A 15,477-nucleotide genomic window follows, 5' to 3' on the forward strand; every position below is an offset into this window, starting at 1 on the left:
TACTACAGGTTTTATTCTCTTTAAAATATTTTCCATTTTCCACCCACTAAGCCCCAGATTGAGTAACTCTTTTAGACTTTATGAACTCACTTGGGTATAAATTGCCTTTCCCCGTTTCCAGGTACAATTAACAAAGCACTAACCGTGTACTAATGTGATAGATCCTGGCTTTTTACTCTCTTCTGTTTGTCTTATTTGGCTGTCATTTTCGATGCAGTGCTGAAGACTGTGCCCTTTACTGCTCGCACCGCCAAGCGTGGCTCTCGATTTTTCTGCGAACCTGTTCTCACTGAGGAATACCATTACTAAACTATTACTCTTTCTCACCTGATGCTCTTAAAAGGTTGCTACAGATTTTTTGACCTCTTATGTCCCTCTGTATGTCTGTTAGGGCCACCCAGGATGCTAGCATGGAATCGCCGTCTCCACCATGTTCTATTTTATGTTGCCTTCATACTGCATGGTTTTGCATGTCAATCATTACTGTTTATTCACTGCTGCTTTCAATATGTCTATGAATCCACATGCTATGGTGGTCTGAGTGTGTGTGAGTTGAATTAATAGAACTGCTTGTAGAAATTTTTAGAAAAATAGTATAAATAGAGCATTACTTTTGAGAATTAGCATTGGATCACCTAGGTTGTTTAAGACCTTTTGGGCTAATGTCTTTGAACACAAAATGTTAGTCGTTAACAACTACCATACCTAGTATTTATTGAGCACTTGCTGTGTTTTAATAGGTTTACAGATATTAAACCTCCTTTCTGTATTCAGTTAACATGCTTTGTTAATAAAATGAGCTGTATACAAGTGCTCAGGAACACAAAGTGCCCAAAAGTTGAAAAATGATTTGCAGAAGAAACTGTGAACTACACACAATTGTAAATTGGGTCTTTCTTAACTGTCTTATGCTGTCTACAGCCATCATCCACAGTATGCTGTAGCTCATGGTATAAGCAAAGAGCTCTTTAGACATAGAAGTCTGTATAAGTTGATATAGGCAATCCATAGCTTTCTACTCAGCCTCTTTTCCTTTTGAGTGTCATGCCCAAGTTCAGCTATCAGCAGTTCCATGTTGGAGCAAGGCTTTGAGGCAGAAAGTGAAAGCAAAGGCTTTAGGAGCTCCCCAGTGTCTTCTCTCATTTGTGCTTCTTCACTGTGACTCTGTTCCATGTCAAATCCATGGTATTTCTCTTGTGATGAGATCATATCTGGACCTGTTTTTTCGGTTAGGATGGTGGCAACCAGAAATACTAATAGCAAATACCTATTATTGGAAAATGCCACTGTTCTTAGACTTAAAAAAAAATTTTTTTTAAGAAGTAACTGCCTGCCCTTGGTTAGCGATGGCTAGAAAAGAAACTTCTCTGCAGTGCACAGTTGATTAGAAAAGGGACAAGGGAAGCACATACTCCAACTGGAAATAGCCATTATTTAACTCCCATGCTGAGATTGACATGGAACAGGGTACATGTTTATTTTGTGGCATTAACTCTTCTGTGAATTGCACTTGTTATGTATGTTCCTTTGTCTCTGAGGCTATCAGAGGATGTGGTGTGTTGTTGCTTGCTCTGCAGTGTTCTTACCCACCAGTGCTTATTAACAAGGCTAGACACTGTCATCTACTGAGCTAATGTTCCTGTCAGTTTTGCTGCTGGACTGTCTATCATTCTGGAGCCAAAACTTCAAAGCAGCTTGGATTTGGGTGGTCAGCTGGGTGGGAAGACACTCTGATCTTTCCCTTGTTTTATCTAACACCTCTTGTATTAATGGCCTCCCACTCTTCCTCCTCTGTTGGCTAACATGCCGGGTATGTTAAGCACTAAGTTGAATTGCTTTCCATTTTCATCCCATTTTTACTTAACCATCATTTTGTGTTTTTGTTTTTTTTTCTGTTTAGCCTTAAAGAAGAATAATATCACTAAATTTCCAAATGTTCACTCGAGGGTAAGGATTTCTTCTAGCACACCGGTGGTGGAGGATACACAGAGCTGGCAAGCATCACTTTTTACTTAGCTTCCTCCTCTCTCTGTATGCAGATCAGTGGTTTCAGTCTATGGCTGAGGGTAATACTGGTGAGAGTCTGACAAGGGAGAAGTCTTTGTAACCTCACATTCCAATGATGTGAGGCAGAGCCTCTCTGTTGACTCTTTGTGGCCTGCTTCCATATTATCAAGTGTGATGGCTTGGGCGAGGGTATTCGCTGATGATTGTACTTGCTTTTGGTGCTAGGCTGTCCTTCCCCTACCTTTTTCTTGGCCTTTGAGTTAATCAGTTAACTCCTTTTGATCTGAAGAAGCAAATCCTGGCCAGGGAACATGATCTGTAGCTTTTGAAGAAAGATTTGGATCTTTAGAGCCAATTGTTCAGAAGACTTGGGAATCCTAGAACTACAAGTCATTCCACATCCTTAACCAGAAGTGGAATTCTGAACTTCCCTTGCCATTTTGGGCCAGGAAGCAAAGGATAAGAGGATTAGGGCATGTAAAACTATTCTTCCCTTGAATTTAGAAGGAGTAAGGCAGAATGACTAATTCCGGGGAGTCAGGAATTGGTGGGGACGATGCTGAACCTGAGAGCATAGGTCCAGCACTCACTCAACTCATTTCTTTTTGCCATCTGAAAATTTGGGCTTAGTATTTTCCAAGGGAAGTCAGAAACCCTGTTTTTTTAAAAAAGTATATTTATATTATCAGATCAGGAAACTATTCAAAAGTATAAGTTGGGGGCTAAACATTTTGTAGGCAAGACATGACCCATTGGCTCCATTTTCAAGCTACTGAGTAGATAAAGGAATAAAAAAGACTCAACCTGGTTTAATTCTGTTGTTTATGTCTCCCCTTCCAAAGATAGAATGTTTCCTAACAGAAGTCAACAATACTAAGGGAAATAAATACTAACTAAATGAAACAGTGCAGGCGGAAAAGTACAAAGCCTGCCCTTACCCCATCAGAAGCAGCTTACCTGCTGGCTGGGCTACCTACCTTAAATATTCATCAAGAATGCATGATTTCATATTAAGAATGCTTACATAAAATAAAATTCCTTTGTTCATCCCACTGTATTCTGCTAGAACAGTGCCTGCTTGAACCAATATGCAGTGGTCGATTCATTCATTCAATAAGACGTTTTTTTAATGTTAGGCATTTTTAAACATTCTGTGCATTTGGAGTACAAATTGGAGAATGTTGTAAGGCCCAAACAACTTCTCCCCTCCAATGAAAAACAGAAATACTGGGTGGCAGGAGACAATGTACAGGAATGGAGTATTATTTTGATTTAATAATTGCATGTGTTTAGTGGTTAATTGAGCGTTGTGTTTCACAAAATAAAAAACAGACCTCAGCTAATACTAATTGGATAAAAATAACGGAACCTCTGCCTACAAAATAAGCAGTGTCCTTCCTTGATTAAAATTCCAGATAAGATAGGACAGGGCAGTTGGTTTATTAATTTTGCGGTTTAAAATTCATTACACTCACTGATATTCAGGTTTCCAGAAAAAAAAGACAAAACTAAGCCACAGCTTTTTCCAGTTGAAGAAACATTTCAAAATAAGACTCCAGCTAGATTCTCTGGCCAGTGACAAAAACAGTCACCTTTCCTATATATTTTTCTAGAAGTTCCAGAATCGCATCAGTATTACATCCTGCTTTAAATATTGAGGGCGAAGTACATGTCTTTGGCTCAAATACTCAATGAATTTGAAGGGCCTGTTAGCTGACTCTTCTACACAAGCTGCTTTGATTGGCTGCCAGCTGACCTTTGTCTTGCTTAGACACATGATACTAAATGTTGCAATTATCTCATTGATACTCTCCTCTTTACAGATCTTAGAAACCAACCATACAGACGAGCCGATGCGGTGAGGAGAAGTGTCAGGCGGCGCTTTGATGATCAGAACTTGCGTTCTGTTAATGGTGCCGAGATAACCATGTGAACTCGAGACCTGCCTGTATGAGTAGAGAGTATGCGTGAATGAAACTTTCCACAAAAACTTTATGTGCTACCATTTAACTGCAACCTTGAACATTGATAAAATATTCTAAGGGCTCAGATTTAGCAAACACATAGGCTCTCCTTTCAACCTTTGTTAACAAGTGCCTAAAAGTGGAAGTACCTGCTCAGATTAATCAAAGCAATAGGGTTTGATTTGATTAGGTATCTTTTTACACCAGTATATTATCCGAGTTTTTAACCAAAATGTAAATTTATTACACTCATTATCTGCCATTGTGATTGTCCCATGATGGCACACCCTGGTTTCCTGATAAGTTGTAAATAACATGGATGCATCTGCTGTGGGTTTCCTTTGCTGAGATGTCTTTTAAGGAATTGATTTTGTGTTTTAGACATACCCATCAACTTTGTATTTTTAAGGGCTTGCAACATGGAAGAAGGAAAAAGTCACATGATAAGCTCCTGTCCATAACCAAGCCCCAGCAAAGTACAAACAGGATGCATTGCAGTGGCACAGAAGTCACTGAACTCTGTCTCGTTTTACATTCTACACTGCTGTGCTAGGGTATGATGCCCGGTGAAGAGTTCACCAGTATGAATGCAAGGATATGATGGCATACAAATTGTGTAAGATTTTTTTTTTTTTGCAGTACTGTGTTCTTCAGCTAGAGGCAGCTTTTAAAATAATGCAAATGTATTTATTGATTAGCACTAAAATTAACATCTCAGTAATCAGTATTAGGATTTCTGAGGACCATTATGGCCTATCCTGAGAACAGAAATTGGTGCCTTGCTAGCCAGGGAGAAGTTCACTAGCTCTGTCAAGCATTCAAGATTACTTCTGCTAGCTGGTAATGATAGTTAACCTAGCCTTATTCTCCTGACAATCGCAGGTTTTTTCCCCCTTCTTCCTCCTCCTCTTGTAAATTGGAGAAGATATTTTTGGCATCATTGCTTTATGGGGAATTGCAATTAAATTGCTTGAAATTTACATTGGGATTAAGCTTAAATGATACATAATGAAACTAAACGGCCAACTAAGCCACTGTTACTATTCTTTCCTCTCTGGCAGGGCACTTGATCCATTCCAAAGTAAAAAACTGGACTAGAACTCTATGATTTGTACTTTTCATAATATACATTCTGCTTCTGGCTTACCTTCTTGGTACATTACATCAATATATTAATTGTAAAGTTTATTGTATAGTATTTAACCACTGAATTTCTTATGTTGTGCTTATGTGAACTCCTTGGTGATGGTTCCATTTTCCTTGGATAATGTGTAGTTATATGATCTCTTTTTAAATGTACAGATATTTTGCTATAAAATTGGTGCAGTTTTTTATGGTTTTTACACTTTAATTCCCACCTAAGCCTCTGGGTAATATTGTAAATATTGTTTAAAATGCATCAGCCTGTGCTATACAATCTGAATGTTATTTTAACTTATAGTTTTTTTTTAATATATATATTTAACTACAAGGACAGTTTTAGGGATCAGTTACCACATTTCACTTTAGCATACCTATTTACAAAAAATTACTTTTAAAACTGCCACCTGCTAGCACATTTTCATGAATGTGTACTTTAAAAAGAACATGCCAAGATTTTGTCTGTTAACATTGATTTTGATGAAAAAAGCAATTTGACCATGATACAAGTAGTTGGCCCTTTATGACAAGCAGCTCTTTTCCAAAGCTCAATGCTAATAAGCATATATTAAAATTGCCTATTTATTAATCTATAAATAGACGATAATGTTGGCATGTTCTTTTCTGTTTATTAATGGGCTTGCTTCTTAGCAATATTAGAAATGTTTTATAAAAAAGCAGTTCATGTTACTTTTCTGGTCTTTTCATGACATATGAGCAAATAAACTATTTACACTACTATCCTGTAATATGTTGTAGTCTTTCAGTGGCATACTTTAGTAGGGGTGGGGTGGGGGAGATACTGGTTTTATGTACTTTTATCTTCTAGAAGTTATATCTTGCTGCTTGAACTCAAGATACAAACTCTTGATCACTTGCTGTATGGAACATAAGAACCTAATAGATTTTGGTAGTGAGGGATACATCTCCAAAATTGTACTTACCAATTTATTGCTTCCAGAGATACACTGCTGTTTGGTGAAGATACCACCACCACCACTACCACCCCCAGATTTGTTTTAATGAGGATGTTGTGTGTTTATGGATAGGTTATGTGTTGACTGCCTAGAGGTAACCCTGCAACCAACAACTACAGTGTTTGGCAAGGTATGTATAAGCACTTTGGCCTCCATTGCCCAAACACACTGATATTTTTAATGGTAATTCCAAATCATCAGACTGTGCAACATTCAGTATATTCTTTTTAGGAAAGCAAGGAAATATATTTTAGAAAAGTGAGCAACTGGCTTAAAACAACTTTAAAAAATTTTTTTGAAGATTTTATTTGAGAGGGAGAACATGAGTGAGTGGAAGGCAGAAGGAGAAGCAGACTCCTTACTCAGCAGGGAGCATGAAGTGGGGCTCAATCCCAGGGCCCTGAGATCATGACCTGAGCTGAAGCTAAGCCACCCATGCGCCCCCTCAAAACAACTTTCTTACAGAGGCACAAATTAGTTTATTGTATTAAGTCTTTGTTACCAATTCAGTGCTCTTCTTACTGCACCAGTTATACAATGTAGTTGAAGCTTTATTTTATAAAGGGGGGGGGAGTTAAATTCCAGTTAGTAAAATTCTCTAGTTTGTGCCTCATGGTAAAAGAAATAATATCTTTAATAAATTCAAAATGTTTTTAAACCCAAAGCACAGCAGGAAGTTCAAATGAGATGGATACGGTTAGGTATGGGGCATTATATACCATTAATATCCACTCTGAAAGATATTTACCAGTGACTCAGAACTAAATCTCATTTCCACTCCCGATCCTTTTAATTTTAATCCACTAAGATTCAGTGAATTACCCAAGTGACCCTGCTGATTCAACAACGCTTAGCACAGAATGGGACTTGATACTCATCACTGACTGACTGTGGTTCGACATTTTGGGTTTTGTAAAATTATCTTTTTACACTGCAAAATATACTCTAAAATAGCTTTATAATTCACATATCTATTAGTTTTAATATTTGATAAAACAGCTCTTAGCCGTAAGACATTTTTAAAATTTTTATCAGAAATGTCTATAAAGATCAGCTCAGTATACACAAAGATTAATCTGAGTTTTTCATTTCTTTTAAAATACCCAATCTAATTCCAAGAAAAAATTTGAAGAAACAAATGCATGAGGTGTTGATATACTTTCTTTGATCTAATTTTTTTATAGAGAAAATCAAGTATTACATTGAGGAACAATGTGGACATCTAGCATCTCACAGCACAGAACTGCTGCATGTAAGGAGGGGTGCTTAAAGGAAAAAGTTGAAAGAAATCCAACTTATAAAAGATGCCATTTTTTCTAATAAATTATATTTATTTACAAAAGGTCTAATTTTATATAACTATGGTTCTTTACATCAGAACAATATATAAACAGAAGAGAAAATCTGGTAATTACAAACACAGAAAATAGAAACCTGTTCCACCTTATTACTCACCTTTCAGAACAAATCTTCAGTTTAGTTGTAGAGAGGCAGGCAAGAGAACAAACCTACCACGTTTCAGGCAGGACCAAAATAAAGGAATATTTATAAATAGCACATTTTAGATACCCCAAGGAACAGCATAAAAGGGCATCAAGAAACGGCTTAGTTGGATTATGATCTGATTAGGCAGCCACTCTGTTTCAGTCTGTGAATGAAAACTGGAGTGGAGGGTTGTTAGTTAGTTCCCCTGAAAGGCAAACATCACCTAGGCCATTACACCTGGGGCAATTACCAATCATTAACAATAACTAGATGGCCTTGAAGTGTAGATCATATTGAGTCTTGAAAGCAGTTTTAGTAAAGTTTTTTGAAAAGCACAGAAAATCTACAATTAAGGAACTTACTTAAGCCAGGGAGACTCGCTAAATAAAATGAAGGGCTAGAGGGAGTGTGCAGGTACTTGCAGCAGAATCTTCTCACTTCCCACAGCTCACCCCTTGTTGGAAAAATAGCCTGAGATGATTAGTTCTCAATTTAGAATTCGGGAATTTTCCTGCTGTTTCCAAGCATGGCCTAACTCTGACCTAGCTAAACACTAGCTCTTCAAACAGAAGTTACCACTTTTAAACTATGTATCTTTATGAAAACTACATTTCAAATCATCACAAGGGATTTCCTTTCCTACTCAGAAACCACATGGAAGTGACATGTTCTCACTAACAAGCTTTTGGAAATTTCTGTAGTAAAAGTTTAGAGCCACTAGATCTTATCTTCAGTGCACTTCAATTATGGATGTGGCTTTAGTTGTGGGTTAGTACAGTTTATTGCAATGATGCTTTTTCAAGCCCTGTAATACAGTTGCTGGGTACCATGGATGCTGGATGAGTGTATCAACTATTTTACATTCATTCAATATATGCCTACAATGTGCCAGGCACTGTTCTAATCCATAGGATATTGCAGTGAATGAGACACAAATCACTGTCTCCAAGGAACCTGACCACCATTTAAATTTAAAACAACTGAAAAACCTAAGAGCAAGGTAAGATTTAATAAAGAAGGTAAGAATTAGACTGGTATATGCCATTACCAGAACCATAAAGTAAAATTGTAAACCTATTTAGAACACAATTCCATGAAAAATTACTCATGACATTATTTTGCTTTTATTTAAAATAAGTGGTTTTACTTAAGAGAATGTAAAAGAATTAAAATTGTACCTGATACTGAGAGAGATACATCCCCAAGGGAAAAGAAAAGTCTGATTTAAGATAAAAGGAATTAATGTGCTTTGCCTCATTTTGCTTTTAGAAATGTTTATTTGGTTCCTTCGTTTTGTGATTTACATTTAAATTACATAATATTCTTAAATATTCTATAAACTTATAGCATTCATCACTCTTCCCTGGGTACTATTTGATTAGAAACCGTTCTCTCTCAAATAGCATCTAAGCTTAAAAACAAAACAAAAAACAAAAACCTTTATATGGCTACCCCTTTCTGGATGCAGAAAGAAAAGTGGCTGCCTAGTCAGCACTGAGTTGACCATTAACACTGGAAGAAACCAGGATCACCTAGGCAAATGCTTCTTAACACAGAATACAGGCCCTTTGGTAAAAAAAAAATTATGGACCGTCTTTCCAGAAAAACGTACAGAGATGTTTCAGTTATTACAGTTTCTTCACTCTACCACTATGAATTAATAAGGCCTTACTCTAGGCCACTTTTATTTTATAGCTGTATTAAAATAAGGCCCAATTAGCGAAAGTCAAACTGTGACATTGATCATTTTCAAATTTACTGGGAGGCATAAAAAGTGTAGTTTTTGTTGAAAAACATGAATAATCTGTATTTTGAAGCTGCTTTGGGTAATAATAATGAAATAGCCTTGCTGTGTTTAAAAAAAAAAAAAAAAAGGACCATTGCTTTTATTTAAAAGCATTGAGTTATTTAAACTTGGGAAATTACAAAGAATTCATCATACTTGACTAACTTTTCACACAAATTCAATTTTCCCCTACAGGAATTACTGGACTGGGAGAAAATAAAAACACCAATTAGAGATTCTGATTTTGACTATTATGTTATTAAATGTATTAGTAAATTTAATCCAATAATTCATTAACATTAATGATATAGAGGGAAGAAAAATCCTCAACATTTACCGAAGAGTCTGATGCTTAACTGAAACGTAGAACTTCCCCTTATGTGAAAATAAACATACTTTCCTGTTCGAACACATTTGTTCAAACTCCTTTTTGAACATGTTTAACTCTAATAGAACCAATATTCTAAGACATTTCAGCTTTTACCAGACTGAACATTTAGAAACCTAATCCTATAGGTTAAAAATATTCACATAGAACTCTCGTAACAAAATCTTCCCATCACCTGTGTCTTTAGACTGTACAGTACCTTTTGGTAACTAAATCCCATTTGATGGCATCATTTCAGGTAGACAAGATTATAGTCACTTCAATTACATCTTTTATAGTAACGTTATATTTTGAGTTGCCATTTATTCAGTTTTGTTTTTAGGTCAAATAATCTTCATGGATGACTATAGAGAAACTTGAATTTGTACTGTAGGAATCAGAGGTGATGACTATCTCTAAGAAATACAGAAATCTATTTTGAGGACATGCTAAAATATATCAACTTTTTATTTAAATAGAAAAATTAAAACTTCAAAGTTGCACTTGAAAAAAATCATTCATGGAATTAAAACAAAATATTAGATTCTAAATTCTCTTATGAAACACTACTAGTATTTCTGCCAATATCATATGCATTTTGAAGATTTTGCCACTGACTTCCATGTCAAGTGTTTGACCTGATTAGCAATATTAACATTACGAGACCTATGAAAATTAAATCTAGGCAACTCCCTATTGCCAAAGTTATATTTTTTGGTTCTAATATACAATAAGAGACTAACCTCAAGCAAGCAACCTGATTACTTCACATCTTCTAAGGATAGTGATTCTCATTTTCCACAGTCATGTCTGTTTTCACAGCAGAAAAATGACTTGGCAGAGAAAAGTTCAGAAATAACTCCCCGCCCCCCCTTTTTTGAGGCTTTCAACGGTGGATGCTAGATTTAATTGAAACGGGAAAGAGTAGTCCTGGTCGTTTGAACTTCTCAAATTCATTAAAATGGTGAAGGAAAAATAAAATGAACTTTTTTGTTCTTCTAAATCCCACTTGAACTAGGATCGCTCGAAGTGTCCAAAATAAAAAAGTCTAATGCCAAAGACTATGTGCTAAAATTTACTTATTAAAAAAATCTGCACTGAAGGAAAATAGTATAAATTACATTACCAACCTTCAAAAGTTAGCATGTAAAGAGTATTCTAGCTTCAAACCATTGCCTCTCTAAAGTCTTCTATAGGAAATTTGTAGATCAAAAAAATTACAGGGGCCTCAAATGTACTGATTTATAATATTCTTAAATATTAAAAAGGGAAAGTAACCTAGCTATGTGGGTAAGATGAAGCAAAATTTCAAGGATTTAGTATCTTTAAATGATCATACAATTTTTTTTAGAGCTGAGCAGTTTAAGTAGAAATAAATACTAGTACACGCTAGAAGAGAAGGTTTAATAATTGATAAAAATGTACAAAAATATTCAAATCAGAAATGCTTTAGAATGTGTACCACGAAGTCAATACTTCTCAGTGAGTAGGGAAGGTAAAAGACTTCCTCAATGAAAAAAAGTAAAAGATCGGATTAAAAAAAAAAAAGACAACTGTTAAAGAAAATGTTTAAGTCAACATTGATTCTTGTTTCAGACAAGGATATTGCAACTATCACTTAAAGTTTGGTGGCACATTCTTTAGTAGGTCCTTAAGGCAATATATTTAAACTAATTTACAATTTGATTTGATGTTAACGTTTTAAACATCACCTCAAAATAATGCCCTCACAACAGCCTTTTTTTAAAACGTATTCAGATGTTTCATAAAAAATAACGGTGGCTTTATTATAGTAGTGCTTATTAGCACCACTATAGTTAAGGGTCTACCAGGTTTCCATTAACAACAACACCTATTTCTGCGTTCACCATAAAAGATCATATCAGCTTTAACCAGTTGGGTAGTGCACAAAAAAGCAGTTTTGTCAGTTGCTGGTGCTTTTTTTGTACTACTAAATATCAAAAAAATTTTCATTGTATCATCTTCAAAATCCAACTTCTATAAAGTAATCAAATCGCCTCATGACTTAGACTTCAGAACAAAGTAGAGACATCTGCAGTTATCAGTAAATTGCCACCTTTAATCCATCCTGCAGTGCCCTATGAAAGGGTCACAGAAAGACAGTTATGACCGTATGAAAATATGATTCTTGATACAGAATCAAAAGTTATTTTCAATTTCCTTTGCTTTTTATAAAGTCCACAATAACAATACTTAAATGCACTTTTTTTCCTGTGATATAATTAAAACCCAGTGTTATTTCAATTGAACTTTAAAATAGAGTCCCTGGTCTGAATTAGACTTTAAATCATACTGTAAACATATTTGGTATAATTTATTGATCATCATCCAGTTGCTCCAAAAGGGTCCTTCTGCGCTTTTCCAATTCCCCTTCACTCAGTTCACTGCCAGAAGTATCCCAATTCCCCTGAAAAGACATTGAATACGATTACACTTAATGTCAGTACTCAAAACAGTTTAGTATTAAACCTTTGAAAAAAGGAACCAAAATATATAGATTGTCTTCCACAGAAACAAGACCAGCACAGGATTTAGGCCTGACCTCTTTTCCAAAAGCCTATCAGTGAGTTGCTAACTACCCGCTGGTTTTATTACGGGAGACAGTGAACTCAGAACAAGACTTTTTATATGGTGCTACTTTCAGCGTGCATTAATATGTAAATCGGGCAGAATGGTACACAATGGTTTCTTTCCCTTCCCCTTACACCACTGTATAAAATATTGTTTCCATTTAACGGAAGCCAGGTATTTATTACCAAAGAAGGCACTATATTCCTTGTTAATTTTGTAGATTCTAGGTCGCCTTCTAAGTGTTTCATATTACAGAAAAGTATTATGCCTTAAGCATACTATCCTTAGATAAACATTTAAAATCTATAAGCAGGACAATACTTAGGCTGAAAAACAATTCAAAAAATAAAAATACCGTATTTGTGAAAAACCACCTTTAAAAGGTAGTTTATCTATTCTCCTTCCCTTCAAAGATTTGACTACAGAGAAGAAACTGTTAAGCTCCTATTAAGTATTCAGGAAATCTTCATTCTTCACCAAGGATGTGCATCAAACTCACCAGGGCAGCTTTTAAAAAGAACCTCCATATCAAATGAATCAGAATACCCAGAAGAAGGACCAGGGCTTATCAGTTTAAACTCTCCATGGGTCCATTTAGGGGCATACTAATGCTAAGTCCACAGTATTTGTAGAAGAATGGCAAGACTAAGAAGGCCTATTACTTTGCTGTCATTTATATATATACATACATACACACAGGAAACTAAAGACTGACGTAATTTTATATTAAAATGTTAACTTTGGCTTGCAGTCCCCCTGCTACCCCTTTGCCCTCACTTCTTCCCTCACAAAGATTACACTCCTAAAAGTTAGTGGAATGCTACCTTTTGAAACTGTATTTGGTAGTACTGATGACTGTGCACATCTGGAGAACCCTGGATCTGAGTCTTATATTCCTTAAAAAAATTAGGTAGAAAATCTCCAGTGGTACTTCTTACAATTTACAAAGTAGAAGACCATATCCTTTCTCAGTGGGTTAAAACAATAGTCATGGAAGACGTATTTTTTGAGGAATATACAACTTAGAACACTTGCAGCAGATATGTTAGAAAACTATTTTGGGTGAGAGGTAGTTAACTGACTTTTCACTGTTTCCTTCAAACGGTAGCCAACCTGCAAAAAGTCTATTCATTGTCATACAAACCACAATATTCATTTTTGTATTTTGAAAACACAATTCTGAATACTTACAGAATCCTTTCCAGTCTTTTTCTTAGGTGATTTGTGTTTTGATTCTGATCTTTGTCTAGTTCTGTCTTTTTCACTTTCTCGGTCTTTTTCTTTTTTATCCTTCTCTCGCTCAGCATCTGACTCTGGAGAGTCCTGTGTAAATAAAAAATAACATTTTGATGAAGATACCATCATGTTTTTACTATCTCTATATAGGTAATATTTAAGAACATCCATGTATTATAGGGCATGTGTTCCTAGTGTGGTGAAATCTGAATTATTAACCTCAAGGATTCTGTAACATTTCCAAGATTCACTGGAAGGAGTTGGTCTTTTCTTTGGGAAGGAAGACATTCTGATACAGTAACATCACAAAAGAGCTTCACTAAATTAGGAGAGAAAGCACACAGATATATCTGTTATGTAAATGTAGACAAACATTACCATTTTCTGCCAACCCAATAAAATGTTGGTTTGTTCAGATATGTATACAGAATGCTGTGATTAGCTTAATCATCTAATAGGCTGAGCATTATATAATAAATTCTTTCTCAAAACTGCAACTAAAAAGCAGGATTATTACTTCTTAACAGATTTTATTTAGAGCGCATGTGAACAGGGGGAGGGGCAAAGGGAGAGGGAGAAAGAATCTTCAGCAGACTCCATGCTGAGTGCAGAGCCCAACCTCATGACCCTGACATTATGACCTGAGCAGAAATCAAGTGTGAGATGGATGCTCAACCAACCGAGCCACCTCAGTGCCCTGAAAAGCAGGATTTAAAGTGCAATGTCACAGCCTAAATAAGTGGTCCTTTATTATAAGATATGTATAAATTCAAGTGAGCAGCATGAAGAAAAATTTTGATTCAACAGGTAGTAAATACTCATTCCCACTTATGTTTTGAAAAACTCCTTAGGGTATCCTGATGCATATGTAAAATTAAGAACTAGGAGTAGAGAGAAGCAGGTGAACATTTACACTTGTGATTCTCATCACAGCTGCAACACAAAGATTTCTTTAAAAAAGCCAGAGTAGGAATCTTAACACTGATGTGTAGTTTATTTTCAAAGCTCACTAGAAGATTTTAATGGAAGATTACGGTGAAGACAAACTATATAATTCCCGAGTTTAGGTGTCCACCTGAACTGTGCTTGACTGCACAGGACTAGACATAAAAGGGGTCTATCTCCACTGAACAAGTTAAGGGCTAAAACCTAGGTGCAGTATAACAAGTTAAAAGTTTGCTTACAGATTTATGTCTCCTCTTCTTGCTTTTCTTCTTATGTTTTTTTGACTTCTTATAACTTCTCTCTAAGCAGCATGAGAAGAAAAAGTCTGAATTTGAGGACATCCAAGTGCCACTGATTTTTTTTTTTCTTTAAAGTTTTATTTTGGAAAGACAGCGAGTGTGCGGGGGGCAGGTGCAGAAGGAGAGAGTCTTAAGCAGACTCCGTGCTGAGCAGGGGTTTGATCTCAGGGGAGATCAGGACCAAGAGCTAGACGCTTATACAACAACGCCCAAGTGCCAACGATTCTATTCAAGTTAAAAGAAATGCTTACCAGACTCAGCACTAGAAGAATGTTCTGAGGCAGACCGAGACTCTGATCGCTGTCTTTTTTTCTTTGAATGGCTGTCATCATCATCTGAATCCGACCCCTGTACAATACATATAATTTCATTCATAACGATGTTAATAAATATTTCAATACACTTACAGTGCCATAATAAACCTCCTTACCGATCTAGAACGGGAACGTTTCCTGTGATGTTTTTTAGATTTTTTAGAATGTTTCTTGTTCTTTGAATGATGATGTTGACATTCATGCTACAGGCACAAAAGAAAAAGAATTTCAGAAGTTTACATTTACTTTAGAGGCAGATCATAAACAATTTTTAAATGCTATACAAAAGTTATTAGAGTAAAAATCTTACTCTCGTTTTGCACATTTAGGATGTACTTCCTTGAAACTGCAAAAAATTAACAGTT

The 15,477-nt window shown here is 35.8% G+C and overlaps 2 protein-coding genes across 10 annotated transcripts in view; one reads left to right on the forward strand and one right to left on the reverse strand.

The window, feature by feature from the left end:
• Positions 1-5,852, forward strand: part of FMNL2 (formin like 2) — a 296,810-nt gene extending 290,958 nt beyond the window's left edge. The window contains 1 exon segment of the mRNA XM_045781864.2: positions 3,831-5,852. Within this exon segment, the coding sequence (XP_045637820.2) occupies positions 3,831-3,940 (110 nt within the window). The 3' untranslated portion in view covers positions 3,941-5,852.
• Positions 5,853-11,111: 5,259 nt separating this feature from the next.
• Positions 11,112-15,477, reverse strand: part of PRPF40A (pre-mRNA processing factor 40A) — a 54,262-nt gene continuing 49,896 nt past the window's right edge. For all 9 annotated transcript variants that reach the window (XM_045781804.2, XM_045781797.2, XM_045781766.2 and 6 more), the window contains 5 exons: positions 15,229-15,315; positions 15,050-15,146; positions 14,739-14,800; positions 13,510-13,641; positions 11,112-12,154 (listed from right to left, as the gene is read on the reverse strand). In XM_045781804.2, coding sequence (XP_045637760.2) covers positions 12,062-12,154; positions 13,510-13,641; positions 14,739-14,800; positions 15,050-15,146; positions 15,229-15,315 — 471 coding nt within the window. In that variant the 3' untranslated portion in view covers positions 11,112-12,061. The remainder of the gene's footprint in view (positions 12,155-13,509; positions 13,642-14,738; positions 14,801-15,049; positions 15,147-15,228; positions 15,316-15,477) is intronic.

The sequence above is a fragment of the Ursus americanus genome, chromosome 1 (assembly GCF_024610735.1).
Source record: "Ursus americanus isolate L20-20 chromosome 1, mUrsAme1.1.p, whole genome shotgun sequence".
Lineage (NCBI taxonomy): Eukaryota > Metazoa > Chordata > Mammalia > Carnivora > Ursidae > Ursus > Ursus americanus.